Source organism: Oppia nitens, unplaced genomic scaffold (assembly GCF_028296485.1).
Source record: "Oppia nitens isolate AA-2021 unplaced genomic scaffold, nextdenovo-longstitch-racon4-pilon3 scaffold5_pilon_pilon_pilon, whole genome shotgun sequence".
Classification (NCBI taxonomy): Eukaryota; Metazoa; Arthropoda; class Arachnida; order Sarcoptiformes; family Oppiidae; genus Oppia; species Oppia nitens.
The window spans coordinates 1,047,501-1,065,874 of NW_026533243.1; the positions used below are offsets into that span (position 1 = coordinate 1,047,501).

The 18,374-nt window shown below is 28.6% G+C and overlaps 7 protein-coding genes and 1 non-coding gene across 8 annotated transcripts in view; 5 read left to right on the top strand and 3 right to left on the bottom strand.

The window, feature by feature from the left end:
* The window catches only part of LOC128961119 (cytochrome P450 3A14-like), a 5,633-nt gene extending 5,436 nt beyond the window's left edge, over window positions 1–197 (top strand). Inside the window, exon 8 of the mRNA XM_054307324.1 lies at window positions 1–197. This exon is cut by the window's left edge and continues 480 nt beyond it. Coding sequence (XP_054163299.1) covers window positions 1–197 — 197 coding nt within the window.
* Window positions 198–825: 628 nt separating this feature from the next.
* Window positions 826–1,891, bottom strand: LOC128961360 (probable 28S ribosomal protein S25, mitochondrial). The gene is made up of 2 exons (XM_054307592.1): window positions 1,562–1,891; window positions 826–1,436 (listed from the first exon to the last, which is right to left on the bottom strand). Exons 1-2 carry the CDS (start codon window positions 1,741–1,743, stop codon window positions 890–892), a joined length of 729 nt encoding a protein of 242 aa, XP_054163567.1. The 5' UTR covers window positions 1,744–1,891; the 3' UTR covers window positions 826–889.
* A 990-nt stretch (window positions 1,892–2,881) lies between these two features.
* On the top strand, window positions 2,882–4,327 carry LOC128961369 (60S ribosomal protein L13a-like). The gene is made up of 5 exons (XM_054307601.1): window positions 2,882–2,964; window positions 3,047–3,119; window positions 3,434–3,499; window positions 3,710–3,957; window positions 4,030–4,327. The coding sequence occupies exons 1-5, from the start codon at window positions 2,944–2,946 to the stop codon at window positions 4,237–4,239; spliced, it is 618 nt and encodes a 205-aa protein (XP_054163576.1). The 5' UTR covers window positions 2,882–2,943; the 3' UTR covers window positions 4,240–4,327.
* LOC128961985 (small nucleolar RNA Z195/SNORD33/SNORD32 family) lies at window positions 3,259–3,342 on the top strand. Its single transcript, XR_008484619.1, has one exon. It is a non-coding gene; the product is annotated as a small nucleolar RNA Z195/SNORD33/SNORD32 family (small nucleolar RNA).
* Window positions 4,328–4,470: 143 nt separating the features above from the next.
* LOC128961368 (E3 ubiquitin-protein ligase NRDP1-like) lies at window positions 4,471–5,323 on the top strand. Its single transcript, XM_054307600.1, has one exon. It carries the CDS (start codon window positions 4,652–4,654, stop codon window positions 5,279–5,281), a length of 630 nt encoding a protein of 209 aa, XP_054163575.1. The 5' UTR covers window positions 4,471–4,651; the 3' UTR covers window positions 5,282–5,323.
* A 1,256-nt stretch (window positions 5,324–6,579) lies between these two features.
* LOC128961120 (putative uncharacterized protein DDB_G0282133) lies at window positions 6,580–10,483 on the bottom strand. Its single transcript, XM_054307325.1, has 2 exons — window positions 9,962–10,483; window positions 6,580–8,007 (listed from the first exon to the last, which is right to left on the bottom strand). Exons 1-2 carry the CDS (start codon window positions 10,481–10,483, stop codon window positions 6,610–6,612), a joined length of 1,920 nt encoding a protein of 639 aa, XP_054163300.1. The 3' UTR covers window positions 6,580–6,609.
* A 2,546-nt stretch (window positions 10,484–13,029) lies between these two features.
* LOC128961355 (protein farnesyltransferase/geranylgeranyltransferase type-1 subunit alpha-like) lies at window positions 13,030–14,466 on the top strand. The gene is made up of 2 exons (XM_054307586.1): window positions 13,030–13,718; window positions 13,806–14,466. The coding sequence occupies exons 1-2, from the start codon at window positions 13,178–13,180 to the stop codon at window positions 14,411–14,413; spliced, it is 1,149 nt and encodes a 382-aa protein (XP_054163561.1). The 5' UTR covers window positions 13,030–13,177; the 3' UTR covers window positions 14,414–14,466.
* Window positions 14,467–15,121: 655 nt separating this feature from the next.
* LOC128961122 (uncharacterized) lies at window positions 15,122–16,233 on the bottom strand. Its single transcript, XM_054307326.1, has 4 exons — window positions 16,194–16,233; window positions 15,967–16,016; window positions 15,701–15,808; window positions 15,122–15,619 (listed from the first exon to the last, which is right to left on the bottom strand). The coding sequence occupies exons 1-4, from the start codon at window positions 16,231–16,233 to the stop codon at window positions 15,122–15,124; spliced, it is 696 nt and encodes a 231-aa protein (XP_054163301.1).
* Window positions 16,234–18,374: the final 2,141 nt, after the last annotated feature.

Below are 18,374 nucleotides of genomic sequence, written 5' to 3' on the forward strand. Positions count from 1 at the left end.
ATCTACCGTTTAGTGCCGGTCCTCGACAATGTTTGGGACAACGACTGGCGCTCATTGAAATAAAACTGGCGGTCGCACAGTTGGTTCGCAAATACCTGTTCACCCCAACCGCACGTACGCCGGTTCCCATACGTTATAAACCGTGGATTATGTTTGTTGAACCGCAAGATGTTTATGTTAAAATTGAAACCAGATAGTTTACAATTAATGTAATATTTAACCATGGCAATATATACTAGTAAGTATAGGTAGTAATATTTATTTATTTAGTATAAAAAACTATATACTGTATTTTAAACTTAATAATTTACAGCAATTATTATTTAGTACAGTATTATTAAATACAGTAATATTATTACTATTAAACTTTGTTAATAATTAAATAATATTTCTATATATATTTATATACAGTATTTTATGTATAACTTGTTTTTTTGTATAAATATATTTTAATTTTTTTCAAAGTGATTACGGTAATTATCTATGTAAAGATACAAATAAACTTTTATAAATTATTTGATTTTACTTAATCTAACAATTATTGCTGAGATTGTATTTAAAAMTATATGATTATTATTTAAAATAATTTTACTCAAATTAATTAATTTATTTTTCAATAAAATTTATTAACTAAATAATTTGTGTTAAATATAAGTTTATTATTATTATTAAACTTATTTTATAATACAATTATAATTTAATTATCGGTACACAACTATCGGCTCTATCTATCAGATATACAATACAATGTATATATATTTTATTTTTAAAAAAATGACTCAAATTTTTTTTCAATTTAATGATTAATTCAATGAATATAACTATAATTTGATTAGAAAATCAACACTTAAACTACTATTTACACCACTGTCTGTGTGTGTGTTGACTATCATTGATCGTTATGAGTATCAACCGTTGCTTCTCCGGTAAGGTCGTCACTGTTGTTTGGTTTTCTATCTTTTTTCCATCCCTTCCAATGTTTGCGGGCCTGTTTGAATAATGGCATCTTATCTGATTCGTAAAGCGGTTCCCTTTCGCCACTGAGTATCTGTTTTTCTTCTTTTTCCAAGTCGTCCTTCAAATAGAGAAAATACTTTCCGCGCATAACTTTCGGCATCATAACCACACCCGTACACGGACACTGTCCCGGTTCGGCACACATACACCAACGTTTCAATTTGTAACCAAACAGTGCCGGATTATCTTCTTGGGTAATACTCTTTTCCATTGCCAATATTTCATCTGTTTTGCCCAATGTTTTGATTAATTGATCCATAATTTCGTGACGCGATTTCGAGTCGCAATCAAATACAACGTCTTTGCCGTTGTCGAGCCAACACCTGATGAACGGATTGGGAAACTTTTCCACGTGTCGGACAATCTGTAGTTCGGGATTCATGTATTGGATTTGCGGTATATTCCAGAAGTATAGTTCCCTAAAACAGTAGATGAAAAAAAACAAGACATTGTTAGCCACACAGACAGCTCAAGTGATTCATCACTTTAAAACAATTGACAATAAAAATCAATGGTTCATAACATCTTATAGACAAATGATTACCTCAAACCAATGTGATTATCATAAGTGGGATGTGGTTTATTTGATCCATCTTTTCGCCAATACTTCCAGAATTGATTGTAACAAATCTCCATTATTTTTACACGATTTCTGAAGACTAGTTTACCAGAAGTCAAGTACGGAATGGTTCGCCGTATAGGCGACGGACCAAAGAAAAACGGCATCACTGGTGATGATGACGACGACGACGACAACGACTAATGTTAAGCTAATGACTAACAACAGATCCAATAACAAGAAGTAGTTTTAAAAACAACAGAAAAAAACTTTTATAAAGAYATTCATTCAGTCTTTTAGTGTTTTGTTATTCAATTAGTTAGTGTTTACTACACGTGAGGGTCGTTCACAAACAACGTACACATCATTATTGCATTCATTCATTAATTATACGATAAATTAAATGTAAAAAAAATATCAATTTATCGGCAAATTTTACGATTAATTTTATAATTTATTTATTTTTTATATCAAACAATATTTCTTTTTAAATGACAATCAAAAATCAATTATTAATTAATTAATAAAACAATTAATTCATGAATTTTGAAGACATGAGTTGTCGGCTGTTTTTTAGTTGACCACTCAATCGCTACTAATGAATGAGTGGCCAGATTTATCTAAGCCTTCTGGCCTCTCTTTCCGACTCGAGTAGGGTTAGTATGTCTCCTTCACGTACGGGTCCCTTAACATTGCGAATGATTGACCGATTATCGTCCAGAAACTCGACCCGAACCTGAGTACACTGTCCCTGTGAACCCGTACGGCCCAATACTTTCGTTACTTTTGCCAACTTTATCTTATCCATAGTCGCCTATTCAGATCAAATTCATATTGTTATTCATTAATTATATGATCACAATTGTCACCGAAGTGGCCAAAGTGTTTACCTGTGGKTTAGAATCGGTCTAAGAAGTGGCCAACAGTTATGTTCACGCGTTTAGTCAAAATCAATGGAGACTTCAAAAGGAAAGGAAAACGTGTTATTCATTTGAGTCTATAGTCTATATTTGAAGGGACTGTTACTATATTGCCATTGCATTACAAGTTTTTTTAATGTACAACAAAAATAATAAAACATTAGTTTAAAAACAATACAAACCAAATAATTAAAAATCTAATAATTAAAAAAACTAAATATTTAAATCAAATAAATATAACCAAACAAAAAATAAAACTTTTTTTAATTCAATAGTTTTGTTTGAAATAAAATATTTATAATAWTAATATTAATTTAATATAGAGTACACTGTATTTAGTAATGTATTTACAGTCCCTTAATCCCTCTATGAATGCATTTAATAATCGATCCCTGAATGATGTCAAGTCAGTGAACATCCCTTTCCTGTTGAGTGTCTGTCTCAGCGATGCCTGGATTTAGTGAAAAGGTTTGTCTTTTAACCACAAAATCAATTGATTTTATTGTTACAACTGTTCGGTCACTAAATATATTTATTATGAACAATGTAGCCGATCCTTATCGACGGTCGCGGCCACCTTATGGGTCGGTTGGCAACCGTTGTGGCCAAGACTTTACTGCAAGGTTTGTATTATTATTGAAATACTTCAACACGTGTTTCGCTTGTCGGCCGATAATGACCACATCGGCAATCAATGGTCACACCGAATATATATATATCGGGAGACTAATTGATTGACGATAGTGTCGGCGCCAGTCAATTATTGAAATGATGATAACTTCACACCACTGTCTTATGATAAATATAATGATATTTACTTTTACATGCACTACCATCTGATCCAATACGTTAAACAATTGAAAACACGTGTCACTGATTGATGATAATTGAAGTCTAATTAATTGTCTTTTGTTTCGTTTATTATCTTAAATTTTAGGTCAAAAAGTTGTTATCGTCCGATGCGAGGGAATCAATATTTCCGGTAGTTTTTACCGAAACAAATGTAAGTTTTTTATTTAATTGATCCCAAGAGTTAATTGTTAATACAAGTTCATAACAGACATGATGCCTATCTTAACCTACATTATCTGAAATACCTGTCGATAATAATCTTTAAATTACTGATCTGTTTCTATCCATTAATCATTAATTTTTGCAATCATATTATATTTTGTTCACTGATTTTATAATTTATTTCTTATGATTTTTTCAGTAAAATACTTGTCGTTTTTGCGAAAGAAGTGTAATGTGAATCCATCGCGTGGTCCATACCATTATCGGGCACCGGGAAAGATATTCTGGCGAGTAGTGCGCGGTATGTTACCCCATAAGACCAAACGCGGTAACAAAGCATTGGACAACTTGCGAGTGGTCGAAGGCATTCCTCCGCCGTACGATAAGAAGAAGCGAATGGTTGTGCCGTCGGCTCTGCGTATTGTACGACTGAATCCCCGACGAAAGGTTGGTTACTAATCAGTTATTAAGTTTTATTAAATTAGTGACTAATTTCGATGTTTTTATTTCTCTAAATAGTACTGTAATTTGGGTCGACTGTCCCATGAGGTCGGCTGGAAGTACAAGTCGGTGATCGAGACGCTAGAGTTGAGACGCAAAGCCAAGTCTGCTATTCGTCACTCGCGTGTTAAGAAAGACGACAGACTAAGAGCAGTGGCCAAGAAATCACTTGAGGCTAAATTGAAACCATTGACGGATCAGATCAGAGCGTTTGGTTACGACGTGTAATCTGTTTTTCATTATTATTATATTGTAATTGATTTTGAATTTAATATTAAAAAATAATTAAAAACAATGATTAAAGACAGTATAAGTATTTTGTTGTTTAAATTGATTGATTGATCCAATAAATAGTTGATTATTAAAATTCAAAATCAACTAAAAACTAGACGACAACTCATGGTTTTTAAGTTTTATTTGCTATTGAGGTGTCATCTGTTGGTTGTGTAGTGAAGAGTAATGTTTTGAATGACAGACAACACAAAACATAACAACAACTACTTGTAAAATATAAAAGACTTGAAGTGAAGAATTGAATCCAATCGAGAAAATTATCCGAAGATTATCTGAATGTTTGAGCTGTTGATGTAGTGATCATCAGTACAGTACTAATAAAGTGGTCGCCACTGACATCGCTGACATGGGTTACGATTGTTTACGATTTGCCGTCGAAGTGCCCGAAGAGCTGATGTGCTCCATCTGTAATGACGTGTTATGCGAACCGCTGGTCACCGAATGTGACCACTTATTTTGTCGCGAATGTATTACCGAATGGTTGTCCGTCAATCGTACGTGTCCTATCGATCGGCTGTACATAACCTCACGTAATCTGCGGACAGCGCCCCGCTATGTGCGCAACCAATTGGGCCGACAGCTCCTTAAGTGTGACTTTGCCGACGACGGCTGCCAAACGATGGTAACATTGGATTCGCTGTACAAACACGTCAACGATTGTTACTATAATCCGAAAAAACGTCTGATCTGTCAGAAGGGCTGCGAACGATGGATGACAAGAGAACAGCTTCAGAACCATAACTGTTGGCGAGATTTACGCAACGATATGATCAAACAGGAAGAAGTAATTGCAGATCTGAGACGTTGGCGATACGGACTAATCGGTTGTCTTATTGTACTAATGCTATACATATTGTTTCCGACATTAATGGTCAGTATGTGCTTTGAAAATCTCTTGGTATTGATGCCGACGACAACAATGTCTGCCGTCTCTACTACCGGTGCAGCTAATAATGATGACAACTCTGGCACCTAATAATGACAGTCAGTCTCCGTCTAATAGTCRAGAAGAAGAAGGAGAAGAGAAAAATACGACGACATCGATATAAGAATCGATTGAATAGTTGTTGTCTTTTATCATCTTTTTCTTCTTCAACTTCTTTAAGTGAATTGAATTAACTCATTGTCAGTCATTGGATTAGTTTTGTTTGTTTTTTTTCGGTGACAAATACAACCAATAGTTGTATTACTATTTCTCTATATATTTATTAATTGCTTTTATTTATAGTTTGATTTTAATGATTATGATTATCGTATTATTATTATTATAATTGCAAAAAAAAATAATAATAATTGTAAATTTAAAATGCATTTTACCTGTAATAATGTTTTGCTTTTGTTTAAATGATTTAATTATTGTTTATGTTTGAAACAAAAAAAATGTTTTGAATCACTTTATTATTGATATGAAGTTATTATTTATTATTAAGAGTTTAATTATATTAAAATTATTTATTATTATTATTATTTATAATAGTATAATTTACATATAGACATAGATAAGTGAAATTTTTTATTTAAAAAAATATGTACCGGTATATAATTATATAAATTGTCTAATAATGTGATGATATGTAGAATATTTTTGCAATGCAAATAATTGTTTAAAAAAATATTTATCTATATACAGGTACAGTATATTTATATAGCAATTTGTATTAAATAAAAATATTTATGAAAATTATTTTAAATATATTATAATTATTATTTTTTTTATAAAAAAAGTTTGAATCTGAAGTATGGTTACACTTTGAGCAATAAAATTTTGTTTGAAAATACGGTAATATACAGTATATATATATTAAATTAAATATATATTTATCTATATAATACCTCTAAATAATTGTAGCAAATTTTACTATACATACGATAATGATATAATATTAAACATACAAAAATATAATGGTAGATAAGCATATTTTCAACAAAATTTAACATCATTATATAATTACAATCAAAATATATTATAATRTATTTGAATATTATTATAAAAAAAAGTTATACACAATATTATATAAATATATATATTATAACAATAATAATAATAAAGTTGTACTTTCAGACTATGTATGATATTATATATATTAAGTTTTAAATTCAACAATAATAACAAAAATCTCATAATTAGCATATAAATTATATCATACAATTTGTTTTAATAACTACTTTACAATTATAATTTGGAGTAATGAATAGGTAATATATTGATATTTATTATTTTTTCCTAAAATATCTATATCTATATATTGAATATATAAAAAATAGTTTGTTTGTCTTTTTTAATAAAATATTTATATTAATATTTTACTTATAACTGGCATTGAATGGCAAAGCTATAACATTAGTTGGATAGCCAGTCGGCATCATTGGTATCACTGGTCCAACGATGTTTGTATGACTACTGATGATGGATGGATTGGCAACAATCGCACTGGCAGTCGATGAGGTGATAATGTTAGAGTTTGTAGTAGTAGTAATAGTATGAGTAGTAGTAGTAACGATAGGTGTAGGCATACGGGTATTGGTGGGAACGGTATGTTTTGTTGTTGTTGTTGAAGCTGAAGCAGAAGGTGGGGTACTATTGGTAAACGATGGCGACTTCTGAAGCATCAGAAACTTCATGAGAGCTTCGGTGTCGTTGTGCAACATATTGATATGTGATCGCAATTTCTGTACTTCTGTTTGGACATTACCACAAACAGGACATCGGAACAGTGTTTGCTGGGAATCGTTGACCGATTTTTTTGTCTGTTGCCATATTAGTGACAATATAGTGGACTCGAGTTTGTCGATTTGCATTTTAGCCAAATTGTTACTATTCTTTAGTTCGGTTTCTTCGGTAAACAATGTCTCCAATTGTTGTTTTTTACGGTTCCGATACTTTGCCGCGTGATATATATTCAACGATCGTTTCTTTTCTTTTCGGTAATCACTAATCAGGTCATTGCTRTTGCTGTTAGTATCATCCAAATGTCCATCAAGTGAAGATGGTGCYCGTTTTCGGAGATGGTCACCGACCAGAAAATCGTCGGCTATATTGTAGCCATTCATTGCTAGCTTATTACGGTTGAGCTGACTTTCGTCTATAGATGTCGACCGGAATAGACTCGGATGATGTATGTGCGGAAACAGTGGGTATCGCCCACCACCAGCCATATGAAGTGTGTTTCGGTGGTTCAATAGGTCGGAGGACAGCTGGTGGTTATGATGGTGGGCCCGGTTATTCAAGTTCAGGTCAAATGGTTTGCTTAAGTCCAAAGCTATTCGCTGTTGAAGTGATGTCAGTGCCGGTGGTGTTGGCGGCGAAAATTTCGGCGGACTCGGTATCCATACGGACTTTTTTGGCCATTCGTTAGTAAATTCTGGTTTATGATTGTTGGTGACGGCAGGACTGGTTTCGTTGCTACCGTTTCTATCGGACAACCAGATTATATCATTTTGTTGACTTTTATTACTATTACTATTATTATTACTTATATTGATATTTATATTATTATTATTGACACCGATTTTCTGGTCGTCTACTAAATGATGATCTTTTATCTGGTGTTTCAACTTATGTCTAGTGGTGGCGACGGCTGTGGTGTTGTTGTTGTCCACAGTTTGTTGGACATTGTTTCGGCAATTTGTTGCAAAACTATTGCTATATTTGCTGTGATTTTCATCGCTATTTTCCTCATTACTTTCATAAAGTCCTCTAATCTAATGATAAGAGCAAATAACAAAAAAAAATTATTGCAAATATTTATTTAATTATATGTTTGTTATATTGTATAATATAAAAATAATAGAAATGTTATTTTATTTTATTAATTAAACAAATAATAATAATAAACAACAATTTCTTTGCCAATTTTTTTTTATAATTAATTATATAATATATAGTGTATATATATTTAATAGTATTGTTTTTAGTATTATTATTATTACTATTATTTATATTTATGTTATTATTATTGCTATTTTAAGTGAACGGAAAAATCAACCGTTGATTAACTATTAGATTCAGACAACAAAAAAAGTATCAAAACTTCCTGCAAATTATAATTAAATGCAAACATTTTTTACTATATGTTATGTGTGTTTACGAGAGGGAGAGAGAGAGAGAGAGAAAAAAAATGGGTTTAATTACAGTATAATTGTTTTTAAATGACTAACTGTTTTCAAATATTTTCTGTGTTTATTATTTTTTTTTACTGATATATCAATTAATATAATTTAATATATTTTTTTGCTATTAGACTATTAAATGGTTTTTTACAGTAAAAAAAATATGGTTCATATGTCTCGACAAACATACAGTATTTATTTTGTTTAAAAAAAATAATGAAATATCATATTTTTCAATACTGTGTTTTGAAATATGGTTTTTTAACCCTATTTTATTTGTATTTCATATTTCAAATTAATTAAAATTAATGTCAATAGACATTAGACAAGATATTACATGAAAAACTATTTTTTTAAAAATAATAAAAATGATAAAAACTAAAACAATTTTATTTCAATTTAATTTCAATAGTATTTTTTTTGTAAAAATACTGTATATATATATATGATTTCAGCATAAATTATATTAATAATAATAATTATTATTATTATTACTAATCTACAAATAATAATTGTATTTATCAGTGATTTTTAATATAAATTAATATACGGATTAAAACCCTAGCAATCAATTAAAACATATTTCATTTTTATTTCATTTTCATTAGTAAATAACTAACTCTTTTTTTTTGTTAATTAAATATGATATAAGTTTTTTTTTGTTATCAATTAAAACTAAAGTACTTTATTAAGAGATAAACATTTATAACATTTTATGTTTAATATATATATAATATAAATGATATATTACATAAAAATTATTAATTCGACTGTAAATTATATAATTTATAGTGCAATGCAAAAAAATATATTGAATTTTATTTTTCATTAAATTTTTTTGCAGATAATAAATATATTTTTTTTTAAAAATAAACTGTTTTTATCATTCAATTCAATTTCAATGAGTTATTCATTTGGCATTAATAACTATTAGAGAATTGATTACAACAAAAATGTTTAACTCAAATAAAACTATTAACTATAGTTGTAATGTAGTTAATATTAATAGTTAAATAGAGACACACATAAACATAAACTTGATTATTATTTATAATATAATATTTTTTTAGTAATATTTACATATAATGTCTATTTTTAATATAAAATAAATAAATAAATAACTTTTAATCTATTATAACAAATTCTTTATATTACACATACAACACATACAACACATACAACACACACATACATACATACATACATACACACACATACACACACACACACACACACACACACACAAACACACACATACATACATACACATACACACACACACATACATACATACACACATACATACATACACACACACACATATACATACATACATACATACATACATACATACACACACACACATATACATACATACATACATACATACATACATACATACATACACATTATACATACATAGTCAATGAATGCCATATTACAATATATTAATAAAATGCAAATATTGGAAAACAATTTTAAAAATGAGAAAATATTTTTTTTTATATAAATTAAACAATAAAATAAACTTTTTTTTCAAACAAACCTTTAACTCTTTGGCACATTTGAGTACTTGAGGCAATCGATGATTGGGAACAGTTATGCAACCCCTGTAGATAAACTCGATGAGCGACCGGAGATCTTCATAGTGCATATCCTTGACCACAATAACCGGGTATTGGCTCGGGTTCTGTATGCGGGCCAATACATCGCGAAAATAGCTGGAAAAGGCCGACAAAACTAATTTATGGGCTTTGATATACTGGCCGTCGTCGAGACTGATGGTCACATCCGTGTGCACATCACTGTCAAAAAGTTCATAAATAAATCGATGCAGTTCTCGCTGATGGTCGGGTAGTCTTAGTACGTATGCCTGAACCGGTGCCGGTCCTGTATTGGATGATACCGGTGCTGTTGTGGCTGCTGTTGCTGCTAAATGGGACAACACTGGAGTCCGGCCACCATAGACACCGTTGAGTGCTGACTGATGATGACCACCATTCACGGGTCTATCGATAATAACTGGACTGCCTATTGTGGCTGCGGTACTGCTGGTAGTGGTGGCCATTATCGGTGACTATAATATACTTTTTATATATATATAAATGTTATGTGCGTTCACTATATTATTATTATTATTATTGAAACCAATTATGGAGTTATTATTGCATATAATATTATTTTTTATCACAAATTTATATGAATTATGAGCTATTTATTAGCTTTTTTAATACAATATGTTATGCCGTATATCTATGTTTATCAAATAAAAAAACTATATTATTATATTAAATATAATAATTATATCGCAATTTATCAAATGTATAATAATTATTATTATTATTACTAACTATTAATATTTTAGAGCACTATTGCTATTGAATGCAATAATTTTATATAATATATTTGTAATATCAATATATGATATTTATTTATTAGATATATATATAATAGTAAATATGATAGATATGTAATATAAATGGGGAAAATTGCACTAAATTTTTAGTTAAATTTTCATCACATAACATATGAAAAATATAATATCATTTCATAAATGATATAACAAACAAAAACTTTGTATGTTTTATTAATGATATAATATATATATATAATTAAATATATGTTTAGTTAAATATACAATATATACATACATATAAAATCATATATACATTTATAATGTACAGTATATATACACAGTATTATTTGATTATATTTTTTTCTTTCTATATATATATTTCTCATACATTACTGATATTATTATTATAACAACATTTATAGTTGTAATATGGTATTATAAAACAGTATTTAATTTTAATTTCATTGCATATTTTATTTAGTATTGAAGTTGTTATGCACCGTAGCATTGAAGTGTACAGTAAGTATACAGTATATACAGTATATTTAATATATTATATCAAATATACTGTATATATATATATATATTTGTTGTATATATAAAAAAATAACTATTGCAACACAACAGCAAACATGTGATGTAATCATTATGTAATCTATAGGAGTATATCTCTCTCTCTCAATATAATTCAATCATCACTATTAATAATATCATAGTGTTGTTGTGTAACTAAACATTTATTACTGTTAAATAACTTTACACAAGTACTGTAATATAGCATTGCATGTAAATATACTGTAGTAGTAGTAGTAGTAGTAGTGATGGCATGTATTGAACAGTCAGTCACTAATAAGCAAGTCTAATGGCTATTCACACTATCAGCTTATGTAGTTTATCTCCCTGAGCTCTCTCTCTCTCTCTCTCTCTCTCTCTCTCTCTCTCTCTCTCTCTCTCTCTCTCTCTCTCTCGACATTAAAAAAGCAATATTATCAATTTATTTTATACACACACAAWTTRGTTATTGCATTTAATAAAATCACTTTCAATATAGCAATATTACAATACAATCAAATAAAATTTATATAAATTATACTGTATATACTGTATAATATACTGTACTCTACAAAAAAATCCCATTATATTATATGCATATTTCAAAAAAATATATACATTAATAAAATATAATATAGACAACCCTTTTATTATTATTATTATTATTAGGAGAAAGGACTGGTACGTCAACAAGTAGTATACCTGTGCGACATAATTAAAATATTAATATACAGGTATAATATAATAATATTGCACTAAAAAAAGTAGTACACAATAGTAAAATATAAGTAAAATATTATTATAAACAGTATAATAATTTAATAATAAATTATCTCTCAAATCATTGATATAACTGTTATTATATAACATACAATATTATTTGCAACAATAGATATCATATAATATATAAAAACAGTTATATAACTGTTTTATAATTAGTATTTTTTCAAAAAATAAAAAAACACTTTAATAAATGCCAAACTATTTGATACTATTTTTTTAATTACTTTTACACTCAAAACAATATTTCGTTCAACAAAACAGCAGAAAAAATGATAATTTGTATTATCATCAAAAAAATTTATTATTATAACACAATTTATTGCAACAAAAAATGATTAAAAAAATTACATAAAACTACAATAAATTTTTCAAAAAAAAAAAAAGTTTTAAAATCAATATAAATAATAGATTTATTTAATTTTTTACTTAATTTTGTTGTTTTAATGCCGATAAATTGTCAATGGTCAAAATGCAAAAAATATGATTTATTTAAAAAAATTAAAAATTAATAGAAAATTTAATTTTTTAAAAAAACCCATTTTTATAAATAAAATGTTATTTAAATTTAAACTATAGATGGTGTGCTTAAAATAATTATTTACTACTATTTGTACTAGTCAATTTAAAAAAAATATATATTATGAGTTATCAACAAACAATATGACACATTTAATAACTGTTGGATTTATGTATACAGTATTTGTGATTTTTCTATAGAAAATTTGTACAGTATTATATTAAATATACTGTAAAAATGCTAAACACAATATGCAGACACCATTAGGGATGACTGTAGTTTGATTAGAATAAAAATTTCAGTGTATTATRACTCTATRGACGAACCTSTGTGTGTGTTTCACAGGGGTGTGRCACTCAATTTAGATGYAYAGCAGCTATACGTGTGATYACTGGTTATCAATAACTTATTTATATTCTGTATATCTCTATATGTTTTAAACAAAATTTGATTATTTTATCGACAATTTATTTTCAGTGGCCATTGTCTTACCGATAGTAGTCTAGACACGTGTGTTGAGAAAGAGACAGACAAAGATAGTGTTGGCCAGMGATATGAGTGTCGAAAATCAAGTAAACAATCATCGGATGGACGGCGGCGGCGATGACAATGGACAGACCGGTCGCCGACAAAACTTATCGGTTTCGTCGGACTCGAGTTCGGCATCGGATTCGTCTTCGGATTTTGTCTTCTATAGTCAACGGCCCGACTGGACGGACATCAAACCTGTTGCACAGGACGACGGACCGCATCCGGTAGTGGCCATCGCCTATAGCGACCGTTTTCGCGATACTTTCGACTATTTTCGGGCCATTCTGGCCAAAAACGAGATGTCTGCTCGGGCTCTGCTGTTGACCGAAGACTGTGCCAAATTGAATCCATCCAATTATACCATTTGGTACTTTCGGCGACTGATTATCCAAGAGTTGCGCTACGATTTGAACGAAGAGCTACAATACATTCGTACAGTGATTGGCGACAACGCCAAGAACTATCAGGTATGGCATCACCGCAAGTGTATTGTCGAACAAATCAAACAACAAATTGTCGACAAATACCAGACTAAAGCAGAAGAAAAGGACGACAACAGCAGTGGTAAGCGATGGTCAACTYAATTYWCGTACGATTTTAATACATTGATATAATATGTTTCTTTACCGCTTYTTCCTATGTATTGTAAAGACATGGCTCGAGAGTTGTCCGATTTGGTGGCCGAAGAGAAAGACTTTGTAACGATTATGTTAAGACAAGACTCGAAGAACTATCACGGATGGCAACACCGACAATGGCTTATCAAAGACTTTGCGGTATTCGATGGTGAACTTGACTATACGGCTGAGCTCATGGACGACGACATCCGCAACAACAGCGCMTGGAATCACCGGTATTACGTAATAGCCAACACTACCGGCTTTGTCGGAYCAGTACTGGACAGTGAAATTCAGTTTACTTGCCATAAGATATCGTTGGCGCCGAACAACGAAAGCGCCTGGAATTACTTGAGAGGTATCTTAGACGGTGTGAGCGTTAACTCCAGTTCCGTTGTCAGCCAACTGTGCGACGAATTGTATAAAAGTCTYGAAACTCATCGATCGCCTCATTTGYTGGCCTTTATGATCGAAGCCATCGATGARACACTTAGTCGTCAACAGCAGACAGAACCAGATCAGCAACTGTTGCGGAAAGCACTCGATTACTGTCAAACTCTGTCCACACGGATCGACACAATCCGTACTGAATATTGGAATTACATCGCCCGTGATCTCAACCAAAGATTTGCGGCCAAATGAATGACCAAAAAAAGTCAATTATTGACCGCAAAGTTAGTTAACATGAACTRTATATTGTCATTGATTTTTTTATATTGTATATTGCATTTGAGTTTAAATTAAGTTTTTAAATGAATTTAGTAATTGAAAACATTTTTTTTAGTTTATTTTTTGAATAAGAGTCTAATACTTATTATTATTATTGTATACTTAAAAAAATAATAATTTAATATTTTSTGTATGAAATTAATTACAAAAACGATACATTTGAACATTTATTGTGTATGTGTGTCGACAAACTATATATAAGTTATATAATTGAAATTTATTTACTGTACTGAAAAAAGTCAATTGTTATGTTATTTTATAATTAGTGCGAAAAATATGATTTGTTATAATTTAAATGATTTTTTTATAAAAATAAGTAATGAATACACATATTATGAATCTTAAAGGAAATATTATTATGTAAACAATTTTCATATGATACTAGTGTTAATAATAATTGATATATTATTTTTTTGTTATGATTTTTTTTATTTAAATAATTATTTGTTTATACATATAAATGAAGACCATTTTAAGTTAAAGAAATGAAATTAAAAATATAAGATAAATATAAATAAATTGTAATAATTATAATAATAATGTATTTTCTAATAATAGTATTAATTAGTGGTGAGAATGACCTCTAAATCCTAATTCACACAAAAAAAATGAAAATGAAAACTACTTTTTCCATCCCTTGCCGTAGACATCGACCACATTGGGATCCGTGTGGACATAGAAGGGGAATGAGAACAACTTCTTGAAGACAAACACTGGTTTTGTACCCGCTTTGGCAAACGATGAACTATGCGAGGCCTGGGCTTCGTGATCTCCCTGCGGACTCAGACCGGCCGATCGGATGAACTGGTCGAGCACTTGATGTACATCAATGGTATTCGGCGATTGGCCATATGATTGGGCCGTATAGGATCCCTGCGGGTTGCCATACTCGGCGAACTGCGGGTTYTGTACCGAGTGTGCCATTGCATAGTCCGATGAAGCAGCTGAGCCGGCCATCGGGTTCTGGTAGGCAAAGTTTGGATAATTGGGCGACGGATTAGTGGCCGCAAACATTGGAYTGCTATACATTGGCATAGTATAGGCGGGATAGGCCTGCGATGGCTGAGCTATATTGTCATAGGCGTAGACCTGATTCGGTTGAACATTGCTTTGAAAACCCTGAAACACGACGTTTCAAATAATTAATTCAAACAAACATTATTATTATATATAATTAATTTGTAAATTAAATTTAGATACCGTTTCTCTCTTTGTTGACCGAAATCTGTTGTATAATCGACACGAAAACAGCGGATATTTACAGTTTTGTTGCGACGATCTCTTCTGCTTATTGATCAGTGATTGATACTATTTTTTTGTGGGTGTAATTTGATTGTTGTAATGGATAATACGGTAATTATTAATTTACGATAATATTATGGATTATAAATATTATATAATTAAAAATAAACTACACAATCATTATATAGTAAATTAAAAAAAATAATAATTGATATAATATTTACCCAATCATTCCAGTTTTGAGCCGATATTACGGCAAATATGGAAATAATATCTAATTAAATAAAATAAGTTGTTATMTACAGTATATTGAATTTTRGATAAATCTATTTAAATAATGATTATATATCATATATATATATATATAATAGAAAATTAATTTGTTTAAAGTATAATAAATAATTTATTAAATAATAGATAATAATTGATTAAATTTTTTTACAGTACTTACCGATTAAGAATATTAGTGTCAATGTTTTGATGAATTTCATGTTTAATTTATAGTTAATATTTATGGCAATATTGAAAWACAGTAATCTTATTATTATCAGTCAGAATCTACTGTTAAAATAAAATGAAATTGAATTTTTAAAAAATTAATATACAATAAAAATTGATTAGATTTAATAAAAATAGATTTTTTTAAAACTACTAACTGATTGAAAAATTTCAATTTATTTTAACAAWCATTTAGTGGATATTTTAAAAAACATACAAAAATTTTAATAAAATAAATTAATAATATAATGTTTTAAAACATTTTAGTTATTAATTTTTATTAATTCTCTTTCTTTCTGATAAATAAAATTAAATCATTTGAAAATATATCATAATATTGTTATAAATAGTTTTATAAATGCATTCAAAAACTTTTTAAGAGAAACATTAAAACATTTTAAAGTAATATTTTTAACAAAAATAAGATCTCAGAGACTAAATGGTAAACTAACACAAAACTAACTATTCATAAAATCCGGATTTTTTTTATACAACAAAAACAACAAATTACTGTAAATTACTTTTTTTTGACCGAAAAAACAACAAAAAAAGACAAACAGTTTTGATTACTCAATAAACACATAAAAGACAATTTAACTATAAAATCGATGACTTTTTTTGAAGTTAATTAGTTAACAAAAATTTTTGTTAATAATAATTTTATTTTTCTATGATTTACATACCTTTCCAATAAAGTAGTAGTAGTTTTTGTATGTATTAGTGTCTGACAGTTATGTTATATCTGAAACTGTTTTGACATAAACACTGGTGGAAAATAAAAAGGTTAGTTTCGAGAGAGAAAAAACTAATTTATTATTATAAAAAAATTGTGAATATTATATAATAGTATTACCGATAATAATAATAATAGACTTTATTAGTGGTTCACGAGGGGAAAGGTAATGAAGTGCAACGTAGACCAGGATTTTTAAATATATTATATATTAACCGTAATGTGTACTTCACTTATGCAATAATACCAGTAATAATAATATTATTTTGTATATTAGCCGTGAACTTGATTTACTGACCCATTTTCCAGGTATAGTAACAGTACAGTAGTAATAGTAGTAGTGGTGGTGATAGTAGGCAGTGGTGGCAGTAATAGAGTCCAAACATACATACATATTATACATACACCGCAAAAACTATTTAGAGACAATACTTTTATAATATAAGTGTTATAAATATTATATAATTTTTATTAAAACTGTTTGGTTGGTTGTTTTGATCATTATATACTATATATATATATATACCAGCAAACCTGTTCCGCTTCTTTATCTCTTTCTACTACCTGTGCCCATAACTTTAAATACAGAGTGAGAAAAAAAACTATTTAATATATAATTTCATAGTTTGTTTTTGGCAAACTTTTGCTGATTCAGGCCTAAACTTAGGCACAGTTTTATTATTATTATTATTATGTATTATTTATATTTGTGTGTTTAAATTAATGGTTTTTCACATTTTATTGGCAAAAATATTTCATGTAAAATTCAATAATAATGGTATTTCGCATACATTTAGTTTTTTGTATTTTTTTGTTAGTAAAAAATACATACTAATAAAAATATATATATATAATTATTATGTTATATTTTAAAGTGATTACACAAAAAATAAAACAAATGAAACATTTAAAAAAAACTATATAAATATATTAAATATTATATTTAAAAAAAAATCTTTTTGTTAGTAAATTAAAAAATTATATTAATTATATATTTATTTATATAATAGTTGATTATACTGTATATGAAATAAGTGTTTTTTTTTGTTTTCATACAAAATCTTTTTGTTTCAAATAATTATCACTTAATTATTTATTATTAAATTGTAATATTTGATAAACTACTATTATCATTATCTATTAAAAAACAAATGTACATTAAAACAATGAAATGATAATCATTTGAATCAACAAAAATTTATTTTATTTTATTACTGAATAAATATTGACCCAAATTTTTCTATACGTGAGAGGACTGTTAGGTTGTTTGGCTGCTTATATGAAAATAGCACCTCTTTATTATTATTATTATCATATATTAATATAGGGTATTTTTATAATTTAAGTTATATAATACATGTGCAAAATAAACACACATACATACACATACACACACATATA

Excerpts from the sequence above, each read along its gene's own strand:
- LOC128961360 (XM_054307592.1), bottom strand. The coding sequence starts at position 1,743 with ATGCCGTTTTTCTTTGGTCCGTCGCCTATACGGCGAACCATTCCGTAC. Across the intron at positions 1,437-1,561 it reads GATAATCACATTGGTTTGAG|GGAACTATACTTCTGGAATA; the intron begins GTAATCATTTGT and ends CTACTGTTTTAG.
- LOC128961369 (XM_054307601.1), top strand. The coding sequence starts at position 2,944 with ATGCCTGGATTTAGTGAAAAG. Across the intron at positions 2,965-3,046 it reads TGCCTGGATTTAGTGAAAAG|CCGATCCTTATCGACGGTCG; the intron begins GTTTGTCTTTTA and ends TGAACAATGTAG. Across the intron at positions 3,958-4,029 it reads GACTGAATCCCCGACGAAAG|TACTGTAATTTGGGTCGACT; the intron begins GTTGGTTACTAA and ends TTCTCTAAATAG.
- LOC128961368 (XM_054307600.1), top strand. The coding sequence starts at position 4,652 with ATGGGTTACGATTGTTTACGATTTGCCGTCGAAGTGCCCGAAGAGCTG.